Source organism: Epinephelus lanceolatus, chromosome 17, assembly GCF_041903045.1.
Source record: "Epinephelus lanceolatus isolate andai-2023 chromosome 17, ASM4190304v1, whole genome shotgun sequence".
Taxonomy (NCBI): domain Eukaryota; kingdom Metazoa; phylum Chordata; class Actinopteri; order Perciformes; family Serranidae; genus Epinephelus; species Epinephelus lanceolatus.
The window spans coordinates 17,192,799-17,216,619 of NC_135750.1; the positions used below are offsets into that span (position 1 = coordinate 17,192,799).

The following is a 23,821-nucleotide window of genomic DNA, read 5'->3' on the forward strand; positions in this document are numbered from 1 at the left end:
TCAAAGCTTCGCTACAACCTTTAAAAATCACCACACAAGTAGCTGTACATGTCGTAGACCATTAACTGCAATTTGCATATATTTTACATTACTGCACACCATTTTTAAAGAGCGCCTCGGCTTTCAGATTGATTTCCTACCTTCCATTTCCCTCCACTGGTTTCTATTAATATCACTGTGAAAATCACAAGACTTAAAATTTGCTTGACACAGATCGTCCATCACAGTGACCATTTGTAATTTATCGTTAAAGTTATAATACTGTCATGTGGTAATGCAGTGTGAGCTGATTTTAAGACGTGTCTTCTATGTGCCCAAGGAAACCGTGACAACCGACAAATGGGTAAACATTTTACACATGTTGTTTGTTTCTCATTCGTCTGATTTCCCAACAAGATATCTCTTAAGATTAAAAGTTTGCTTTTGATTCTGAAAACAGAGGTTGACAAAATCATCTCGCCACAGTTTCAACTAAGAAGATGTTCTGGAGCTTTCGATTGCATCACATAATCTTCCTCAGCAGAGGGAGTTTACACAGTATTCATGGAGATATAGATGTTACAATTCTCATTTTTCTTTCGGGGTTGTATCCGCAACCAAAGCGCCTCAGCTGAAAAAATGCTGCACCTCCAAAGTGTTCCCAAGCGCTCCCAGCCAGGTGTCTTTTGAGGAGTGCCTGGTGTTTTCAGCTGGGAGAAAAGTGCTTTCGGTGGACACGGGGTCTTAAAGTGGAGAAAGAACATTCAACTTTCCCCCCTCTGGTGTTTCAAAGTGGTGCTATTGTCGACACCGCTGTCGCTAAGATAACCACATCACTTTGCATTTTTTTCTTTTAATAACCTAGCAACTGAGCTCTTTCTTTTGCCTGGTACAGTCTCCCTAGTTACTTGGTTGTTCCACTGCTGCTTGTGTCTCTTTCTGTTTTGGTTGCACAATGGTTGAAACATGTCCTCTGTGCCAAAAATTGAGCCTCCATTTTCCCCAGGAGATGTCACATGTGGTGGCACCGAACTGCATAGTAAAAGCGAGGCTTATAGGGAATAAAATCGAAATGCCACTGTGGCGTCAATACTCTATAACCATTACACTGTCCAATCAACATTTACTTCATGATGGTTGCAGCAAAAACTTTAAGGACTTCTTGTCCACGTTGGCTTAAAACTTGTTTGTCAGCGACTGTTTCCAAGGATCAAGAATGAACTTTTAAGCCAACATGGACGCTTGCTCAGAAAAATGGAGATTTGAACATCTACAGATCATGTGATTCGACAAGAAGCTCCAGAGCAGTGAGACTGCTTTGTTAACAACACAACCTGTAATTGCACTGCTTTTTTATCAACTGTCTCAAACCTCAGATGTCAGAATGTCCTTAAATGCACCACCGAGGATTGATTGGAATATGATGAGAATTAACTTTGACATTAAACAAAAGAATGTCACTGTGACCAATTTCAAGACAGTTTCAAGTCACAGCAGGTCCATTTTCATACTTCATCAGAATGAAATACAGTTGATGGTTGCCTATAATATATTCTGGAGACAGTCAAACCTGTGGTATGGTTTAGAAAATGGTCAGAAGTAATGTACAGGAACATAGACACAACTTGAATTTAATGGGCCATACCATATACATGGTCCATTAAAGCTGTGGGCATATAAATAAATTCCCATTCCCACATTACAAGACGATTTGTGTCAAAGTAAAAGCTACAAACTTTGTAGAATTTATGAACTCTTGAGTCAAACAAACCTGGTCGACTCTGTACGATGGCTGCTGGCGTGGCAGGCTGAGGAAAGGTGGCACTCGAGTTGGTGAGAGGGAGGTGTGGGCGGGCAGCACCCTGTGGTGTGCTGGAAGAGGAGGCAGGGTGGGTTGGCCCACGCTCAGAGACACCGGCATGGGCTGGCTGATGTGTAAGGGCTGGTAGAGGGGCAGTCTGCGCAGGCTGTGAGAGTGGAAGTTGTGTGGGGGGAGAAGAGGCTCGGCACTCAGGAGAGATGGCTGTAAAGAGGAGGAGAGGAAGTTATTTTCAGGAGCTCTTACAGTTCTGTGTAATGGCAGCAGAACACAGACTTTTGTTATAGGTGTTACTAACAATCTCTGTTGTATTCAGGCGCCCCAGCGAAGCCATGGCAGCGTGACATGGAGCCAGCATGTATAATACCAGTCTTTAAAGTTATGTGCACTTTGTTAAAATGTGACACCGCCAACACCTTTTCTCCTCCACGCTCACAACCCCAGATATCTTGTGTCCTCTGAATTTTTTATGCAGCGCTGAAACAATTGGCAATGAATCTTTGGTTGACCAACAGAAATCTAATGAGCAACTATACTGAGTGCGTTATTCATCTTTTATCAAACACAGATTTGCTGTTTTTCTTCTCAAATATGAGGAATTTCTGCTTTTCTCACTTTTATATTATTGTATTAAATATTACTTCAATATTTCTTTGGTTTTAGGCTGTTGGTCAGCCAAAACAAGCAAATATGAAGTACCTGGGTAGGGTTGCACTGTACTGGTGCGGGTCATGTATCTGTGTCAATATGTGTAGGTATGTGATCGTTATCAGTGGTTCTCAACCAGGGGTTCAGGGACCCCAAAAAATGTGGAATAGTTTATATTCACTGTTCAATTCATTATAGAAGTGATCCCAATGTGAGTTAGAGCAGTGGTTCTCAAATGGCGTGCTGTGATGTAAGTCCAGGTGTGCCATGGGATTCTGTGATAACCACACATTATTACTGCAATATTCAGCTGAAGTTACGAATTCATTTTTAATGGACTGTATCAGTATGTTGTGCCCACCCATTTCCTAATAAAGAGGCAAAATCTACCTATATAAACCTTCACAGGGAACCTATTTGTCACCGTTTGCACAAGGGAATAATAAGTGTGTTACACATCACATTATCTTACATTATTTCCCGTTCAAATGGATGTTATTGGTGCTTTATGTAATTTTCTAACGTTTAAAATTAATTCTTGAATCATTTTGTTAATAAATATTGAATATAATAGTTGGTTGTCAACTGTTATTCCATATTAGTAAATAAAACAAATATTTATGTCATGATAAGAGTGATAACACAGGCTACAGAGGCTATTGTGCACAGATATAAATACAGGTGTGCCTTGAGATTTTGGCTTGCCCTTTTGTTGTGCTTTTCAAAAAAGTTGAAAACCACTGAGTTACAGTCGTAAGAGTGATTATTCTGGTTTCGCTCCTCAATTGTAGTAGACAAGTAGAGAATTCTGGTCTTAATCATATCTAACAAGCAAAATCTTGACCATGACCTTATGTGTATCAATTTAACGCCAGGGCCACACCGGACGCGGAAGCGCTGCGAATAGCCTCGAAGCGAAGCCAGTTTCCTTTCAGTGCCCATGTTAACCGATTGTGTCATCCACACCGGCCGCGCCGCGCAGCTCCGTGGCCGGTGCTGCAGCGATTGTTTCGGCGTCTGGTCTATTTTCTGCGCGAGCCGCGAGGGAATGTGTCAAGCCGAGCAGGAATATAGGCTATACATATTAGTCAGTGGTATCTAAACAGAGCACAAGAGAGATGAACACACACTCACACCCACTAACACACACACACACACACACACACACACACACACACACACACACAAGAAAGAGAGAGAGAGAGAAAGAAAGAGCGAGCGAGAGAGAGAGAGAGAGAGAGAGAGAGAGAGTGAGTGTGGGCTGGCTATAGGGGGGTACACGCAAACAGAGAGAGATACCCATGATGGAAAAACAGCCCCAAACGTGACAGAGACAACAGCTGGGAGCAGAAGCGCTTGTTGACCGGCGTGGAGAAATGCGTGTCTGGTGTGAACAGGCTCGCGTGAGAATTTCGGTGTGCTGCGCTTCGCAGCACTTCGCTGGCAGTGTGGCCCTGGCGTTAGGCTCCCTGATACAAAAGAGGGTTGAGAACCACTAACTGTATTACTCTTTTCAATCATGGCTGCTTGTTGATTGGTGTTGCATGCTGCTGCCACCTCTGATGTGTCCTTTCTGTTTGGGAATAGGTCTATTTATTAAGGCTGCACTGAATAGTTTGAAGCTTCAAAGCTTTGTTCATAAAGTTGACATTTGAATTCTGAATCAACATTTGAACAGGGATATCTGAAATGCCGATATATAAAAACTTATTTGGCAGATAACCGTTATCGATATATCCCCCTTTTTACCCACCTAATTAGTGATCATCAAGTCTCTTCTGTAGTGGAATTAACATCATATTACGCATGCATACTCTTATCGTGATGATGCACCAGCAGATGGAGACATGAAATACATGCTTTTCACTGTATGTGATATTTATTCATTGTGCAAAATAAGAAAAAGCATGTGTGCTGATTCTGATGGTTCATTTTAAAGGCGATACCGTTGATGCGCCGATAGTACAGCATCCCTACATTTGAATGCTGCGCAGCTTATTCCCCCCATGTTCATTCATTCTGTTTAAACCTTGTCTTTATGCTGCAGATAAAGTTTAGGCTACACTAATATTATTACTATTAAACTCTTTGTAGAAACAGCATCCAGTTGTGGCTGCGCTGCATAGGTTTGTTTCTGACTAGTGTGATCCAAACATTTCAACACTGTTACCAAGGTTACAGCCCCTGTTTTTTACAACGAGTGAATACTGGTCACACCTAACGTCTGCACCAAACAGTTCAGATTTCAAAACAATTTAATTTAAAATGTTCTGACTTTTTTTAAATGCCATTTCTCTTTATTGTATTATAATGCTGCTATAAGCCTGAGGGTGTGATCATTATTTCATCACTGTTTATGCCCTTATTGGATCAGCCTGCTGTCTACATGTATTTATACTGACAAAACCGACGGGTTGTATTCAATAAAAAAGTGGATTAAATTTGAAAAATATCTAATCTGATGAATCACTTTATTCAAGTTGAGGATTTTGTTTAAGGTGATGACATCATAAAATATGACGACAGACATTTGAAGCACATGAAAACCTCGACAGAAGCTTCAAAGGTCATTGGGTGCAGCCCTCCTCGAGCCTATTCAGATGATTTCTTACTGTTTGTGCTTCCCTTTCAGATCCTGACCCTCAATATGTCTTTCACAAGTTTCACATCAGGTCCAAAAGTCTGTCCCACAAAGACCTTTAATTTAAAGATGTCAGACGAGCCTTTGGGGAATTCTGAGGTGTGTTTTTCACTTTCCTCTGACACCTCGTAGACTAAATGGAGCAACGCCTGCGAGCTAGTTCAGGCCGTCAACTCAAACTGCACTGATTCATACACATGTGTCATACCTCACTCTCCATAGGTCATCTACAGAACACACCCTCTAAACTTAGCGGCCTATTTGAGCTGCAGAAATTTCCCTCTGCCTCGTCAATGCTGCCTGCTCTTTCAGCGTCACCTCCACCCCAAAATCAACCTGCAAGATGGGGGGCAGCAGGCATTTAATCATCACCTCCCAACACCTCATGTAAACATATCTGCAGGGAGTGATGAAGCCGGAGTCCAGAGGCCAAACTCTAACTACGTTCTTGTGTGAAAATAAACATTTCAAACATTATTTGTGTGAAATGGTTATCAGATCAGCCAAACAAATAATAAACACATTAAATAAGCATGAAAATAATCATCAGCAGCAGCCCTTGTCTTTCGTGTAGCCACTGCAGTGCAGGCGTAAAAAGTAAAACTCTCGTTATCGTGAAAGAGCTGATGTCAGAATCAGTCGTAAAACTGGAAAACAACATTATTAGATATGACGTGCTGAAATTGTAAAAGCCAGAGTCTGACCACATGTCCTGACCAGCTGTTACCCCTCCGCTCCAGAACAAACCAATAACGCCGCCTAAAATGGCCAGAAAGGATTTGGCTGCTGGACAATACACACACACACACATACACACACACACACACACACACACACACACACACACACACACACACACACACACTGCAGATGTATTCAAAAAGAGCTGCTGATGCTGACTGACATCTGGACATCAGCGAGTGGCTGAAGCGGTCACCATAATGAGAACAGACAGGCTGTTTCATTCTGGTGGAGAGAAAACTACTCCACATGAACTGGATGAACCTCTATGCTCAATTAGAATATAAATATAACTTTTATACACACAGTTGCCGCAGATCCAGACCAGTGCAAACACATCCACACACTCATGAATATAAATGCATGTACCTAGTTAGTCTTGTCACATACATACAAATGATAGGTAATCTCCCGCTGTGCTTATCACTTTCAACAAACAAATCAAAAACCTGCTTTCTCCCTCTGCCGGAATCAATCAACTCTGCTCCCTTCTCACACAAAAATCTGTTTTTTTTTATCACAAACTAAGTATTAAAAGGAGCTGAGTCTCATTTAAATGGAGCAATCTCTCCATTACACTTTCTCTGCCTCCCGTCAACAAAAGCACTGTAATTATTATTTCTAGGAGAGAAAGAGAGGGAGAGAGATTGAGAGGCTGAATCAATTATCCGGTATCCGGTTTTGTCAACAAGCCTGGAAGCATGACAACTCCAAACTGAAGCTCGGAGGTTAGTGAAGGAATCTAATAGAGTGTGATTACAAAAGAAATCAAATCAAATGGGCCATGACAGAAACGAGCACACAAACACACATGTGTACAGTAAACATATGGGTGTATATAAACATACAGTACACACGCTGATTAATGCGGCGTATACTGTCGGGAGTGACTCACCTTATAAATGTTGGCTCCAGAGGGTTTGGGTGGAGGCTTGCGCTGTGGTGTGGGTCTGTACATGGACTGATTCCTGATGGGGCTGGTCGGCCTGTTGGCCTCCACAGATCTATAAGCACGATACAAGCACGGTTTCCATTATCAGGTAATTAACTTTGCTTTTTTTTCTTTTTCTTTTAACCAGAAATGCAGCTGAAGTCAAACATATTTAAATATCTCTGCTCATAATGTCCAGTGAAACTAAGGGTGTTTTCACATTTAGTCCTTTTTAAACAAACCAAACTCAGTCCTCTTAAAGTGCACCCAGTTCATTTGAAAGAGGACTCAGTTCTCTCTCTGGTCCACTTCAGCTCTGATGGGGCCTCAGTCCTCTTTCTGTTCATACATATTTATACCGACATAGTTTATTTTATTTATACCTTGACACGGCACTGCAGTGCGGTTATGAAGCCCCTCGCTTTCAGATGAACTTAAAATTGGAGGAAAACCTGAGTGTTTCTGAGCTGTAGACTGTTGCCGTTTGTTGAGTTCTACACTCCACATCTGGAGATGCACAATATCTTCATGGACCAAACTACTCCTCGTCCTGCGTCCTTGCAACTGTTACAGGTCGACGTGGTTTCATCTTATTTTCAGATAGCATGTGATCTAAAGGGCTAAGAGCAGAGTGAATCTGGAGTGCTTTGTGTTCACAATGCATAGGTTAAGTGAATGGCACTGCGGAGTTTGGTTCACTTCAGAGGGGTCTGAGTTCTCTTGGAGTGTTCACATATGCCCAAGAAATACTGGCTCACCACTCTGAGTCCATTCAGAGTGCTGAAAAGGACCAAGTGTGAAAACACCTTGCATTGTTTTCTATTGGAATATCCTCACTGACCTTGAGCTGAACTTCTGTCGGATGCCCTGTTACTAGTTTTTCCGAATGTTCGCTTTGAACGCACCGCAATGGACAAAGAACCGCTGATTTGTAAAGTTAAAATGAAGGGTTAGGTAGACAATACCTTCTTATTTTACTACAAAAACCTAAACTTAGAAGAATTATCCTGGAAACACTTTTTTTTCCACCTCGCAAACCTTTTGTTTCTCCTACAGAGCCCCTAAAGTCCCATAAGGTGATATTTTCTATAATAACAGGCTAACTTGTTCCCACAGGATAATGAACTTGTACGCAGAAAATAAAAAATATCAACTTTAGGGGGCTCCATATATTCCACCTGATTCACATATTTCATCTACAATGCAATGCAGGACTTTCCTAAAACACAATTTATAAACTCATACAGAAGTAATTCCTTTCAATCATCGCTTATGACCTACTAGAACTGTGTAGCCGTGTATTTATCTGCCCTCTGTCTATATTTTCCTAATTTTCTGTGCTCAGGATGTTAATGGGCGTGTACCCCCACAGTCCAACACATAGCGCGGGGAAACGCCAAATGAGAGTAAGTCTGGGGTTAGTTTTTACTTTCGGCGGTGAGCGTGTTAATAAAGAGTAACTGAAAACCTAACTGAGATTGTCCTGGAAAGAAACTTTTATTTTTGCTCTTCAGTCATAAACACAGGAGAGAAAATAGTTTAGATCAGACTTGCAGGATGGATCACCAAAATTTTCGCTTGCCTCCAAGGGCCTCACTAATTTGGGGTATATTCACAGCATTTAAGTGTGTTTCTCTGCTAATCATAATTGAAAATATTGGCCTGTTTTTACCCTATGATTAAAATGATCACTCATATCAACAAGAACTTAACAGCTTCAGAAGAAAAAACAAAGTTGAGGAACATGTGAGTCAGACTGCGATGACCGTTGGTGTGTTGCTTGTTTATGTTGCCAGGCCACTGTCAGTCAAACATGATCAAACCATAACCCACACAGTCCTAATGACGCACAGTAGCTGGTGTTTGAGCGTTTAGCTCTTCATAGATGTTATCTAATGGTGTGTTTTTTCCAACTTTAACTTTGATCCTTGCTTCTTTAGTCATGAATGATTTAGGTTATAGAGAAATACTTCAATACCAAGTCTTCAAGGGCTTTAAAGGCCAAAAATATAGTTTGTTTGAACATATATACGTATATGTTACATTTAGAGAGCATCTCTGGTACATTCACATATGATGTATAATCACAAACCTTCACTGCAGATTTTTGTGGGTTTTTCTGTATTTCTCAGCTGATCATAACTAAAAATACAGACTTGTTTTTCCTTGTTTATAAATATTACTCATATAAACAACAGTTTCAGATAAGTTCACTTTTAACCTTTGAAATAGCGCTTTGATCAAGCAAGAGAAATCATTTAGCTACACAAAAACAAGTATTTATGTTATTTGTCTAATGTTATGTAGAAGCACCCATGATAAAATATTAAACTATATCAAGAAAGTGACTTGTGTCATTTTAAGATAAGGTGTAGGTGCCACACTGTAAGATGTAAGTTACAGTGAAAAGGTTTCAAATCAGTGACTTACAGCTATAAAGGAACAGTGTGTAAGATTTAGGGGGATTTAGTGACATCTAGTGGTGAGGATTTCAGATTGCAACCAGCTGAAACTTCTCCGGGTTAGAATTTCTTCAGTGTTCTTGTTCAGAAGGTTTTTAGCCAAATTATCTGCAGAGGTCTCTCCTCTCCAAAACAAGTGGACTCGGTGATTGAAACCAATATAAACACTGACTAAAGCAGTTTTAAGTTACAAATCAGCATTTCTCTGATGTTGTGCGGCACGTTGCAGACGGGCTGTTTGCCCAGCACCTCCTAACATGTGGTAACCTCTTTTCTTTTCTCTTATAACTTAATGTGTGCTAACCTTGATTCTCTGGTAAGTTAATTTCCTTGTACCGTATTCACAAAGTTTCCTGGTACTAAGAGCTGCTCCTAGTGATGAAATTCTAAGAAAATTCTCAGACATTTTCTAAGAATTTCCCCTTAAAGTTAAGACTAAGTCCTTGTACAGATTATTCGCAAAGCATCTTAGACCTTGAGAGAGCTCCTAAAGTGAAAAACTATTAGGTATTAACTACTAGGAGCAGGGAGGAGGACTTTTATGGGGTTGAAGAGTTTCTTAATCAGAGGAGAAAATGGCAGAAACACAAAGAGGTCGGAGAAATATTCTCCAAACGCTGGGTGACAGTGATTAAATGATGCTACAGGTTAAAGAAGCAACAGACAGCATTTTTTCCTAAATATATCATTATGAAAATAATGTGGGTTGCACAGGGTAGTATACACAGTAAAATCAGACTATCAGCGTTGACATAGGTTACTTAATGGCTTTGCAATCTTTGCAATAAGCTTCTGCCACCGGGGACGAATTTTCGCAGAAAAAAATCTGCTTTACGACAGGAAATGCGTCATGTATTGCCAAACTGGTCGGTCAGCCAATCAGGGACTGGAGCTGGTCCTTATGAGGAACTGGCCGGGGCATGAGATAGTTGAGTCAGGAGCACAATGGCAGACGGACAAAGTTTGGAAACAAGTGAAAAATGGCCTCCCAAAAGAAAATGAGCTAATCTGTGTGAGGAGGTGAGGATGCACAAAAAGGAGAGTGATAAAAGAAGAGGAAAAACAAGAGTAAACCTCAGTCAGGTGTTCAAGAGATGGAGGGAGCTCCGTGACACCGGTGTCCAGCTTTCTTTCTTTCTAATGGATCAGTAAGTAACACGGCTAAATGTTAGCTAGCTGAGAGAGGACTGTACTGTACTGGCTGCTAGTTAATTCCTAGCTGGCAAGCATCGCAAATCACCGCAACCAGAGACCGGGTAGCGAGTGTTGGTCGGCTGACATCCTCGTTGCCATTCTACGGCAGCCCTCGCACGTCGGGGTTCCATTCCCCTGTCAGGAGTTATTTTTCAACAGTCACCGGCTCACTATACATTATCCCTTATGTGTCTACTGTTGTTTCAACTGATACTGTGCATATTGGTATCATTTACTGTGAGCTGTTTGTACTGGTACTGTGCATTCTGCTATAATTATTTGCATTACTATTTATTTTTTTCTTCAGATAAATCTGATAATTGTTGCTCAGTCTCTTTACTCATTTATTTAGTAGAGTGTCCACACACCTTCTCATTCTACATATACATAGAGTGGTGGCTTTACAGCCTACATTTTATTGATTATCTCTGATCACCACGGTCAATTTGGTCTTTGCAACAGTGTGAGCAACACTGCTGACGCTAGGTGGCGCCAAGCTAAAAAAAACCCAAATCCTATCTGTTGCCTCTTTAAATCGTGCGGGGATAATACCAAATGTAATAATGCTATAATGCCAGAAATAAAATGATCACAGTACTAAGAAAGGGGAAAAATGCAACAGTGCAGCAGTGATGACTTGAGTCTGTCTCAACCTTCCATCGGCAGAGCGATCACACTAACAATGACAACACTTTCACAGTTAGTTCATTTCATTTCCACTGGGTGTTTCCACTGGGTGTTGCAGGCTCACAAAAGGACAACCAATCACACCTGTTAAAATAATGCGTCATCCCTAGCAACGGGGTCAACCACACCCCCTCAGTAAGTAGAAGTCTCTGTCCCTTCCTTGCTCAGAGTTGCTCTGAGAACTTTCCTAAATCACTCCTAAGTTAGGACTCCTTACTAAAAATGTATAGCTTAGTTAGGAGCTCTCTGTTCTCAGAATGTTTGTGAATACGACCCCAGATGTTTAGGGGGGTTTTAGCAAGAGCAGAGGTCTCCAATTTTAATTACTTTAACCTTTATTTAACCAGGAAGGGTCCCATTGAGTTACAGTAACTCTTCTTCCAGGGAGTCCTGGCCAAGACATGAGTAAAAACACTGAATGGCGCAGTTTTGCTTTAAGAAAAATCTGTGTCTGTCTGACACTTTTTGTCGTGGAGGGGCTGCTAACTATGGTAGCTGACGTGAAAACTTGAATGGCCCTATTTACAGCCAGTGTTTGGTTTGTCTCTTCTGGGCTACTGTAGAAACATGACGGTGGAACATGGCAGACTCCATGGAAGAGGACCCGCTCCCTTTGCAGATAAAAACGGCTGATTCTAAGGTAATGAAGGCACAACGATTCTTATTTCAGGTGATTACACGCTCAAGGAAACATACTTATATTTAATTACGTTTCTGCGAATATATCCCCCTAAACCCTACACACTGGACCTTTAACTTGTGATCCAGTAATCTAAATTTCTACATTTCCAGCCTCATGACATGAGACTGAGCCACAATCAAACTGGCTCTGTGTGTGTTTCGTGAAGAGAAATGTCACCTGAGTTTCTCCAGCGTGCTCTTCTTATTGGTGAAGAGGAGGCGCAGCAGAGTCTTCCTCTTCAGAAATATGATGACGGTGGTTACCAGGAGGCTGACCAGGGTAACCAGGATTGCCACAGTAATGACCACACTGTCGGCTGATGCCATATATGACAACACGCACATTAATACACACACACGCACATCTACAGCACAGAATGACAGGACATGACGCAAAGACTGTTACAGCTAGGCCACGGTCAGCAGCACACTTTGTGATTCACATTCATCTGTTCTTCACTCTGAGGACTAAAATTCATTTTCTCCCTCTGTTAAAGCTGCAGACTGCACACCGTGTAATGTATTGCTGTGTGGAGGGGGAGTTGTGTTGTTCTAGGAAAGTTACACTCCAGTCCAAACCACACATCAATCCAGCACTGACTCTGCAAGAAGGAGATGTCTAGATGAGTGAGGATGGATATTAAATTGTCCACCCTACCTGCCAGTCTCATTGGCCCGCTGTCGATGCTCCCACCGAAGCCCGCTTTCTCACAGAGCGGAGGGGCCCAGTGTGCTTCACAGTGGCAGTTCTTCTTATTGTTGCACACCTGCAAACAAAGCAGTTCTACTGTAAATTACATGCAATATTGATACTCCTCTTCTCCTGCATAAAACAGTATCAAAAAGCATTTGTATTCCCACCAGCTAGACTCCACATATAAATGATGTATGGGCCTGTTCACAAATAACAAGATGAAAACTCAATTGGTTTATTTTTCACAAATAAACCACTCTGATGCAGTTAGACTAAGTGGCTTCACTTGTGTGTGTGTGTGTACTGAGAGTAGTAATAGATAAAACATGTGCAAGGGAGAGTCCATCCTGTAAAGCCTCAGGTTTCCAGTGCTGAAGTTTGATCCAGGAGGATTCCCTGGCGAGGTAACACAGTCCAGCTGTCAGTTGGAGGGAGGGAGGTGCACAGGGAGTTGTGCAGCTGTGGGGGATTTACATTTAGCACAGACGTGCAGTCAAGTGCCTTCCCTGCCTCCAGGCCACGGACACTCCTTCGCACCGGGTTGACAGCGTTAAGAAGCACTTGGGGGGGGGGGGGGGGGGGGGGGGGGGGGGGGGGACTCGGAGGGAGGTATGACTTTAGGTGTGTGTGAGGGGAAAACACCACCACTTAATGTAAAATGCTAACAGGCACTTAATTCCTCAAAATCCTGTTGAGCTGAGGATGCATACAAAAAACAATTATACGAGGCAGATTATACCCAAAATGCTAATTTGTAAAAGTAATTTCTGAGGGTATCTCGTATATTTGAAATGGTAATAAGATGGAACTGCAGTCAGTCACTGAATACTGTATGAGATGCTCACTCTGTCTCCGTCTTCAGTTTCTCACGTCATCATATCTGATATGTCAGACAAGATGACACTTTGCATTTAGATATATTTATTTGTCGAAGGTGTCTATGGATATAAGGTATGGAAAAGCAACAAATATAGACACCACTGTACCTACAGTCAATACATGCCCAGCAAGATAAAGTGAGTTGACTTGCAGGCAAACAGGATTCTTTAAACCCCCACAGTAAATTCAGATAATCACTACTTTTCCAGTCAGGTCTCGTACTGCGCGAGGTGTCTGAGAAAATGGCAGACAAATTGATTTGGCAGATATTTCTGCAGGGGCGAAGATGCAGCTCAAGTCCACGCTCTTAATGGGAAACCATTTCTCTATACCTCAATTCTCTTGCAAAGCACTTTCTATGTGATTATTTTTATTGCAGTGAGTCAATCAACTCGCAGCTTTGTTGCTGAGCATGTTTTTTTTTTATTTTTATTTTTTTATTGATGGACTAATTTGGTTCAGGGGTCATTTACGAGATAATAAGAAAAAGTTTAAGATACAAGGTGCAATTTTGAGGATCACAGGTTTGGTTTTCTCATTACAAATAATCTCTGCACCGTAAATTGCCATAACTGACGATGAGGGTTGGAGGTTACTGTAAGCTAAACTAGCCCCAGGTGAGCCTTTGATTCCAAAACCCAAACAACAAAATAAATAAAACATAAAAGCACCCGTCCTGATTTATTGATAAGAAACACTAAGGGAGAAAGGTGATCATTTCTTGGCAGGAAGTGTTACTTTCCTACAGCTGTGGTCTCTCCCTGCAGAGCTGCACTGTATCTTCTCACCGTGTAGCCAGAAGATGATGGACAACACCTTAAGTAGGCTATAAATGATGCTGTTAAATGGGATTGATTTAACCTCAGTGGGACAATGAAGATTGATTGTACAGAATAGGAGCATCTGCCATAACTCACAGGCTGCACTGTAAATACATTGCTCTGCCACTGTGTGCAATTACAGGGCTGTAAGTCTTAATTCTGATCAGTCGGTCAAAAAGTGACTAAACAGATAAATACAGGGTCCTCACAGAGACGCTGCACTGTTTTACAGGCTACAGTGTATAATCTAACACTAATATTGAGCTGCTAGGTACTTTGCACTCACCCCACGTCCATTGCACTTCCCAGAGCACTCATGCACACCAAAGACACTGACATTCTGGCACTGGCGATTCAGGCACACCTATAAAGAGGGAAGCATCATTAGGCATTTTTCAAGAAGTACAGAAATGAAGAGCCAAAGAAGATGAAGACAAAGACCAAGAAAAAGTGTCCACAGTTGAATCATATGGGTCTTGGATGTGCACTGGTTAAGCAGCAGGTGCATGACTGATGCCTGCTGCATGTAGATGCTGCACATCTACTCAGAGGAAAGACTACATTTGCAGGTTGTCTGTTTTTGTGTATAATCAAAAATAACAATTTTAACTGAAAAAATGACAGTCTTTAACCACTGCCTATTTGGTTCATCTTAGTTTTTACTTTTTGATGAAGTCGTTTAACACCCCATTGATTTGAACTTTGTTTTTGTAAAGGCCTGTTTATTTGGGAAATGCTTGTTTGGGGATTTTTGTTTTCATTTTTTAAATGCGACAGTCACGACAATCAGTTCATGACGTCATTCTGCAACTCTCTACACATCCTGCAAATCAATCAACTCTCTTTTGTTTGTTTTTTTTTGAGCATTTTTGCCTTTATAGATAGGATAGTTAAGTGTGAAGGGGGAAGAGAGAGGGGTAATGACATGCAGCAAAGGGCCACAGGCTGGAGTTGAAACCGGGCTGCTGCGGCAACAGCCTTGTACATGGGGCGCCTGCTCTATCCACTAAGCCACCAACGCCCCAAGTCAATCAACTCTTAACCCTTAGATGCATGACCTACCAATACCTACACTCTTCCATAAGTGGGGTCAAAAATGACCCCAATTAGAATCAATGCGTTTTATGTGATAAACTTAAGCAATTTCTTTCATTTTGGTTAAAGATGATTATTTGTATTATATTTTGGTCAACAAAAGAATGACTTCATGTTTGACATGTTCATTTATCACTTTTTATTAACATTTTGACAACTAATGACATCATTGAATAATCAATAATAGTATAATAGGCTACCTAACGGGTTAGATTTTATTACAAGGAAGCTATAAATATCATAGTAAGTCTGCTTATCTCTACACAACAAATGCAGTAATGAACCCCACACACACACACACACACACACACACACACACACACACAGACAGACAGACAGACAGACAGACAGACAGACACACACACACACATTTACTAATGACATCATTGAATAATCAATAATAGCATAACAGGCTACCTAACATGCACGCACGCACACACACAATAATGGTAAGATTGTATTACAAGGAAGCTATAAATATCATAGTAATAATAATAATCAATATAGTTAATAATAATTAACTATAAATATCATAGTAATAATAATAATCAATATAGTTAATAATAATTAACTATAAATATCATAGTAATAATAATAATCAAAGTGTAGTTAGCTAACACTAGCTAACTTAGTTAGCTAGTGTTAGCTAACTACAAAGTAGGCTAATTTGATGACAATAATATTATACTTTATCACACAAAAGTCATGGATGCGGAAAATAAGTTCATATTTTATAACATCATATATATTCCAAGATATAAAACGAATATAATACTAACATGTCTGTTGCTGTATAAAAATCCTCCTGGGTGGTGAGACTGGCTGGCATTATATGTGTAAGTGCAACAGTAAATGTATACCTGACAGTCACAGTCGATAAGAATCAAAGATTCCTAGGTCTAACCCTTGATATTCCATAGGAAATGCTTGGGGTCATTTTTGACCCCACTTATGGAAGAGTGGGGTAGTGATACAAAAACTGAAACTAAAATGTATATAATTTTTTTTTAAATGCAAATGGCCTCATGCCAAAAACATGTTTTATGAGGAATACCTGGAATATGAGATGATAAAAACTTTTAATTCCATAGATGTTGAAGAAAAACAACCCCTGGGGTCATTTTTGACCCCACTTATGCATCTAAGGGTTAAACCAACCAAAGCACCCTGGATCATCAAACAGTGAGTCAAATTAAACCAAAGACAGTTAGTTTATCATATCACCCGTTACGGCATCTGAGGGCGGCTATTTCTGAACTTATTTGAAAGCCGCAATATTACCGATGATGCCATGGACACTAACACACCCCCGTACTATCACAGATGCTGGCTTTGAACTTTGCACTCTTAACCCGGAAGACACGACGTCCATAATTTCCAAAAACAATTTGAAATGTGGACTCGTCAGACCACAGGACACTACTCCACTTTGTGTCAGTCCAGCTCAGATTAGCTCGAGCACAGAGAAGTTAGGAGTGTTTCTGGATGTTGATATATGGCTTTCACTTTGCATGAAAGCGCCCTAACTTGCATTTGTCGATGCAGTGACAAACTGTGTTTACTGACGGTGCTTTGCCAAAGTGTTCCTAAACCCATGTAGTCATATCCTCTATACAGTCGTGTGTGTTTTTAATGCAGTGCTGTCTGAGGTATCAAAGGTCAAGGGCATTCAATGTTGGTGTTCAACCTTACCCCTTACGTGCAGACATTTCTTACATTTCTCCAGATTCTCTGAATCTTTTGATGATATTATGGATTGTAGATGGTTAAATTTTTAAAGTCTTTGCAATTGTGTATTAAGAAAGGTTGTTCTTAAACTGTTGGACTATTTTTTCTCCATGCAGTTTTTCACAAAGTGGTGAACCTCACCCTGTCCTGCTTGTGAACAACTGAGCATTTTGAGGGTGAACCTTTCACCTGTGGAATGTTTCAAACAAGGCTTTTTTGAGCATTCCACAACTTTGCCAGTTTGACTTACCCCTGTCCAAACTTTTCTGGAATGTGCTGCATGATGAGTGCATATTTAGAAAAATAAAAACATAAAAATAAATAATAAAGATTATCATTTTGAACATTAAATATTTTGCACCATATTCAATTGAATATAGGTCACAAACCATTTGCCAAATATTGCTTTATGTCATTTATGTTGTACACAGCGTCCCAACTTTTTTGGAATTTGGGTCATATAACCAAAATTGCAATATGGCCAAGTGCAATATCCAAATCAAATCAGCTGCAATCTTTTGATCAAGTAAAATGTGTCACAACATACCATTAAAAATGAAGCATTTTTGTGCCCCAGAGATGTAAGTGATATTCTAGAGATGTAAGGGAACATCCTTGTTTGGTACTGACCCCAGTAAAAATAACAGCATCCTCATTTTTATATTTTTGTCAGTGAAATCAAAAGGCAAAAACTACACTTCCCAATGAAATCACAACTCATATCGCAATCACAATATTTTTCACAGTGATCGCAATCTGATTTTTTTTACATATTGTGCAGCCCCAACACTGACTCAGCTGTACCACACACATCACAACCCTTAATGCACTTCATATGGCAAAGATGCAAAAAAGGCACAATATGCTGTACATCCCCTAAAAACAAACAAAACATCAGACTGGTAAAAGCCATCTGTTGCTTTTTTGTAGAAAATACGGCCTGCATTAGACAAAGCCTTTTCGAGCTCTCATCTTCCTCAGATTGCTACTGCTGTGTGCTGCCAACTTAGCGCCCTGATTTGGCATGGAAAATAGGAAACCTTTCTGAGGAGAACAAAGGCCTGTGACAAAGACCCACCTTCAGGCCAGCAACATTTCCAGATAATGTGCGGAGCTCACTCACATTTTGCCAGGAGACAAGCTAACCTGGCAGACAGCCATTCTGCACACAAAGCTCAAAGGCCTTTTAGCTCCAAGGGCACGTCCCTAGAGGTAGCTGAAAAAGATTACGAGGACTTGTAAGACTGCGAGGCACCACGGTTTGGTTCCACAGCCTAAAGCTGGACCCGTCAGACAGCATATCATACGGAATGAGTTCTTCTCTAACATGACCCGGCCCTCACACAGTCAGACAAATTTCAACCACGTAGGCAGAGCTCTGGCCTTTCCCAAGCTAAACCCACAGCTGCGAGGGGTTTGGCACATGCAATCTTCCAGTTGTGAGATCTACTGAAGAGACTCCATGGGTATCTGTAAAGGTGCAAGTATGGCCTGACCAAGTCTGGCCGATGTGTCAAATCTTGTGTAATATGTTTTGTGTGTTACAGGAAATGGGGAGAAACAACAATGTCTTGCACAAGTTGATATTTTTAACATTTCGAAGAGAGAGAACCAGGAGGGCTGCTGCACGGAGGACTCCTCAGGCACAGAGTATTAACCCTACCTGCGCAAAGTTTATGCACCTGAACAACATTTCACCTGGCACCATAAAGAGAGTATACAGGCCAGTGAACACTGCAAATAAGGGAAATTACATTACTGGACCGCTAAGCTAACTTCCTGTAAGTCTGTACTGGTGCTACAGAGTTGCTTCAAAAAATAATGTTTATCTGTTTACTCACTGATATACAGCAGAAAAGGAAGCTGGTGACACTGACCATATAAGCCCCACATCAGATGCTCTCATAGCCAGTTTGCCAAAAATGTGGGACTGAGAACAGAATTTCATTTGCAGAGACAATTAAGAAGTCAAGTGCTCCTGCCCAAAGCTCCTGTTCTGCCTCTTTCTTGGCAGTAAAGGTCCTGATGTCACTGGTGTGGTGAGAGAGGGTTTGAGGGCAGCATACAGAGGGAGAAAAGTTCAGAGGCACAGCTAATTAAATAACTGGTTACCATAAGGGTCTTCCCGGCCCTTAACATGATGTGTATATATGGATCACTGGAGTCACTCGGGAGTTAACTTTATTAGCCCGTTTCTTTAGGAAGGGCAGCTTCTCTGTCTCTGTCTCTGCCTCGCCCCGTACTGCAGTACTCTTTGCTCAGCACTCAGAGGAATACTTCAGTAGGCTCATACAGCTGTCAGCCGTTTGGGGTCTCTAGAGGACAGATAATATAGCTGCATGCTGTGGTTATGGAGCAATAAACAATAAGCTAACAGCTACTTCAAAAGCTATAAAAAAGTGCATATACATTGACATTGTAAACAATAATAACACATCAGAGACGGAAGCTGGATGGTCTGTATATACTTGGTCACACGTGATTTGTCTTGCTTTGATCCGAATCGGGACTAATTTTATTACAAAGTTGCATAATTGCCTAGAGTTGATTCATGTTCTCACGGCAGCATTTACAAGTGGACCAGATCAAATGCCTTGTGTGAGAAAGCTGCTCTTGATTGGTCAGAATTTCCATGCAGGAAAAATCCAGGAAGTGAACAAAACGTTGAAGAAGAGTACACTTGCAAGATAAATGTGACACTTTCTAATGTCACAATGGAGGGACAACTACGCAGGTTGATTTTAGCGCTGCTCATCGTGGACTATATTGCTGTCATTGTTCATTTTAGTCAAACCATACAGTTTGAAAATGAGGCGCGGCTCCAACTAGAAAACAATGTTTTGATGCATTGGATGTGCTGAATGTGCATATTAAGGCAGTACAGGAGGAGGTGCACATTAATAATCCTCCAGGACTGTAACATGCTCATGTTTAACCCAAACAATGTGTCATGTGACTGCAGTTGGTTCACATCCAGGTCGGAACACGTTCTCACCACAAACGAACCACACCAGAGTTCGTTTGCAACCAGACAAAGACCACCTCTTCAAGAAGGTCTCAGTTCCGTTGTTTTGGTGCACACTGGAGTGTGATTGCTGCGTTCACACCTGCCCAAATGAAACGCACTTAGGGGGCAAACTTGAGTTCGATTGAACCAAACCAAACAGGGCAGGTGTGAAAGCACCCTTCATATTGTGTAAAAACATATATTTTCCTCGTATACACGCAACAGAATTTTAGGATACTAAAGCAATGCTTTTTGAAAATGCCGTCCAAATGGAGAGAGTTACCAAAAATCTGATTTCTGTGTATCTGTGTGGACACATAAAACAGGGCATGTGGGGAAAGATGACATCATCTCCTCAATTTGCACATCCCCATTATTGCTTTGTGTAATGAGCGTCCACCAGACACAATAACAGCAATGGTAGACTACTGGTTTGTTAATGCACTGCTTGGTCTAATGACTTCTTTACACTTAAACTTCAACAACTTCACGCATGAACGGAGGCGTCTGCTGCATCCAGTGTTTTTTGGTCCACCTCAGCGTCTGCGGTTAAAAGTCTGATGAAACAATGTTTTTGGATCAGATCCAGGCGAACCAGCAGATGGCGGGACAATTCTGAGAATGGTATTGTTGTCGATAAGGAGTAGAACGAAAACGTTTGCATGTCCAGAGTATTACTTGTATCTTTTAGTGAGTTCTTTTGGCCTTACATTAAAGGGGACTCAACAGTGATGACATCCAGGAGGTGTTTTGAAAAGTGTGGCCTGTACACTTTACTACCTTTTGCGACAAGGAAAGCCAACGCTGGCGAGCATTTGGAGTATTTTTGCATTCTAGTGTGGACACAGCTATTTTGTATAATGAATAATTTGATGATTTTTTTTCCCCCTATACAAAGCAGGACAAATCAGTTTTCAAAAATATCTGTATATGTGCAGGCAGGACCTAAAATGTCACTAAAAATAAATCACTAACTGATCACTCACCATGCTGTCTCCACACTTTGTACCAGCCAGAACCAGCCCAGGATCAGGCATGTCATCGCCCAGATAAACATGCGTTCCTCGACACAGAATACGCCCTCCTTCCTGTAGCGGGATGTTGGTTTCAATGGAAACTGCATTTGTTCCAATCACTGGCCGGTTGGCTCCTCCCTGGCACTGAATTTTACCACACTTTGCATCCCTACGTGCAACACACACAGAAATAGAAACACACATGCACACAGACGTTGGAAGACTCATAGTAAAACGATCAATAAAGCTTTGAACATAAAGGCCTGTCAATCAGAGACACAGATAAGTAACTGTAGAGACAGATGAAAGACTGCTGAGGAGAGCTGCAGTGCTTCAGTCCTCCGGTCATTAAAGCAATTACATCAATTAACAAAGAGCTTGATTACAGAATTCACCCAAAGGGAGAAGATCTTTAGAACAATTAGCTTACAAGAATAGCATGAAATGATTCATGAATACTTTCCTAGACAGTAATTAGCCGCTATCTTCCTCAAATTACATTCTTTCACCCATGTAAACTTTTGTTTGAAGATCACATGTCAGATTCCACAGCGTAATGAAGATTGCTAATGACACCACTCAAGCTAATCAGTTGTGTTTTGCACAGTAATTTCTCTGCACCTCTACCACATCACTGCAGCTGCAGCGTCTTACCTCGCATCGCATTTGGCAAAGGAGCCTTTGGAGTCCTTCCCGCAATTCCCGTAAGGGTCCCCTGCAGAGTTGACTCGCTCGAAGCATATCCCAGGGGCAGGCTTGGCTCCTGCACACAAAGAAAAACAAGCAAAATACAAAATGTAATCACCATAATGAAGTGAAAGATTCCCAGTATGAAAGTGAGGATGATGTACACCGTCAAACTTATCAGGAGCCATTGATTTACCTGGTCCCCACAGAGTGATGCATTGCTGCTCGTGAGTCTGGCAGATGCCGTTGTAGCAGTAGCCTTCAACGCTATGGCAGGCGTGTCCATCATGCAGATAAACGTTGGCTGGGCAGTGAGGGTTGGCACCAGTACAGAACTCTGGCAGGTCACAGGAGTTACTGGACTCTCGACACAGGGTGCCAGCGGGTTTCAGCTGTAGACACATGACATGATACGCTACAGTAAACCCTTTCAGACAATGAATCTGGAGAATTGCTGACTCCATCTATCTGTCAAGGACAATGCTTTTTGATAAATGCTCTGTTATGTCTTTATTTAAACGTGGAGGCACTGACAGTGATAAATAAGAAACAAGACCATAAAGTCTACAGCCGTGCTCACAACAAAAATGCTAATTCGCTTATGCTAAGCAGGTATAATGTACCCTGTAGCATGTTTAGCATGTTAGCATGATAACATTAACATCACCTCGCAGTTCATTTTCCATTTCTAGGGGGCGCTATCAGCAGCCACAAAATGCCTCTGAATGTAGTTGGATAGACCTACAACCAATCAGAGCATGAAACGTGTGACACAGTGCTGAGCGCCATATGCAAGTTGGGGCTGTACTTGGTCCATTTCCAAGCAGGAAAAACATGTGGGCCTGGTCACAAACATTCTCAAATTACAGCTAGACGGTACCCTAAAACATGTTTCTGAAAACATCTGTGGGAAATAGGCAATGCAGTGACAGAATTTACATTCAAGTTTGACAGTTGGAAGTTTCGTGAGCCTGTTTTTTTGCGCTGGACAAAACAGACTGGAGGCAATCACAACCAATCAGAGCAGCAATAAGTGCAGATTTGCAAATCTGGACTGGTGATGCTCCTCTGCCAATGATCGTAACTAGAGATGTACCAATACCACTTTTTCCTTCCTGATACCGATTCTGATCCCTGAACCTTAGGTATCTGCCGATACAGAGTACCGATCCAATACCAGCGTGTAAAATAAAAATGGATGGGATATGAATAGTTGTATGTCTCAACTCCTAAAACTCTATGTAAAATATTAAGAAATAAATACATAATAGTAGAATGAATGCCATAAAACTTTTTTTTTAATTATTATTATCCAGTGTTGACATAAATCAAGACACAGATTAAAGTGCAGCCACACAATTTGGTAAAAAAGACATTTTAAAGGCTACAGTAGAATGCTTTTTAAACTCCGCTCCGTTTCTGTTTCGTTTGCCTGTAGCATGTGTATGCGTAATGACGTGAGGCATTACGTGGTATCGGATTGGTCATAGGCTGTACTCGCCGATACCCAATACCGCATTTTAGGCAGTATTGGAGGCATTTCCGATACTGGTATCGGTACAACTCTAATTGTAACCCCGCCCACATTGGATGAACAGTTGTGATTGGCCCGGCCTGGAAATCTATCTGAACAGAAGAGGGATCGGATGCATCTGCCTGAGCAAATGAAACATGAGCTCACAGAGCGGTCTGGTCACCAGGCTAAATAGCGTCTGCTAATTAGCACTAAACACAACGTACAGCTGACGCTAATGGGATTTTGGTCATGAACCAAAGTATTGGACAAATTATAATTTTGACCTGATGATTGTGCTAGATATAAAGTTAGAAAATCACCAGCATTATTTGTGATGATTATTTTGTGGTTATTTTCTCTTGTTTGTGCATAACAAACAAGCTCTAAAGAAGCAGACACATTTTGACAGATTCTCAACCTCGTCCTGATCTGGCCTTTATGTTAATTCAGACTTGAGCCGTGTCGGACTTGTTATGGAATGATTATTGGATCTGACTCGGTAAGACCGCCATCATGCCTTTAACTGAAAAGTGACTGGAGGGCTTATTTAAATATGAGAATAAAATAACCATTTTCATGCCCAAAACGAGCTGTA

General features: G+C 41.2%; 1 protein-coding gene across 2 annotated transcripts in view; it reads right to left on the reverse strand.

The window, feature by feature from the left end:
- The window catches only part of adam12b (ADAM metallopeptidase domain 12b), a 139,532-nt gene that overhangs the window by 9,891 nt on the left and 105,820 nt on the right, over positions 1-23,821 (reverse strand). The window contains exons 14-21 of one of the 2 annotated variants that reach the window (XM_078160843.1): positions 21,907-22,102; positions 21,678-21,786; positions 20,994-21,192; positions 14,464-14,541; positions 12,442-12,550; positions 11,962-12,148; positions 6,724-6,832; positions 1,751-2,002 (exon numbers count right to left, since the gene is read on the reverse strand). In XM_078160843.1, the coding sequence (XP_078016969.1) occupies positions 1,751-2,002; positions 6,724-6,832; positions 11,962-12,148; positions 12,442-12,550; positions 14,464-14,541; positions 20,994-21,192; positions 21,678-21,786; positions 21,907-22,102 (1,239 nt within the window). The remainder of the gene's footprint in view (positions 1-1,750; positions 2,003-6,723; positions 6,833-11,961; positions 12,149-12,441; positions 12,551-14,463; positions 14,542-20,993; positions 21,193-21,677; positions 21,787-21,906; positions 22,103-23,821) is intronic. The other variant, XM_078160844.1, reaches the window with a different exon arrangement.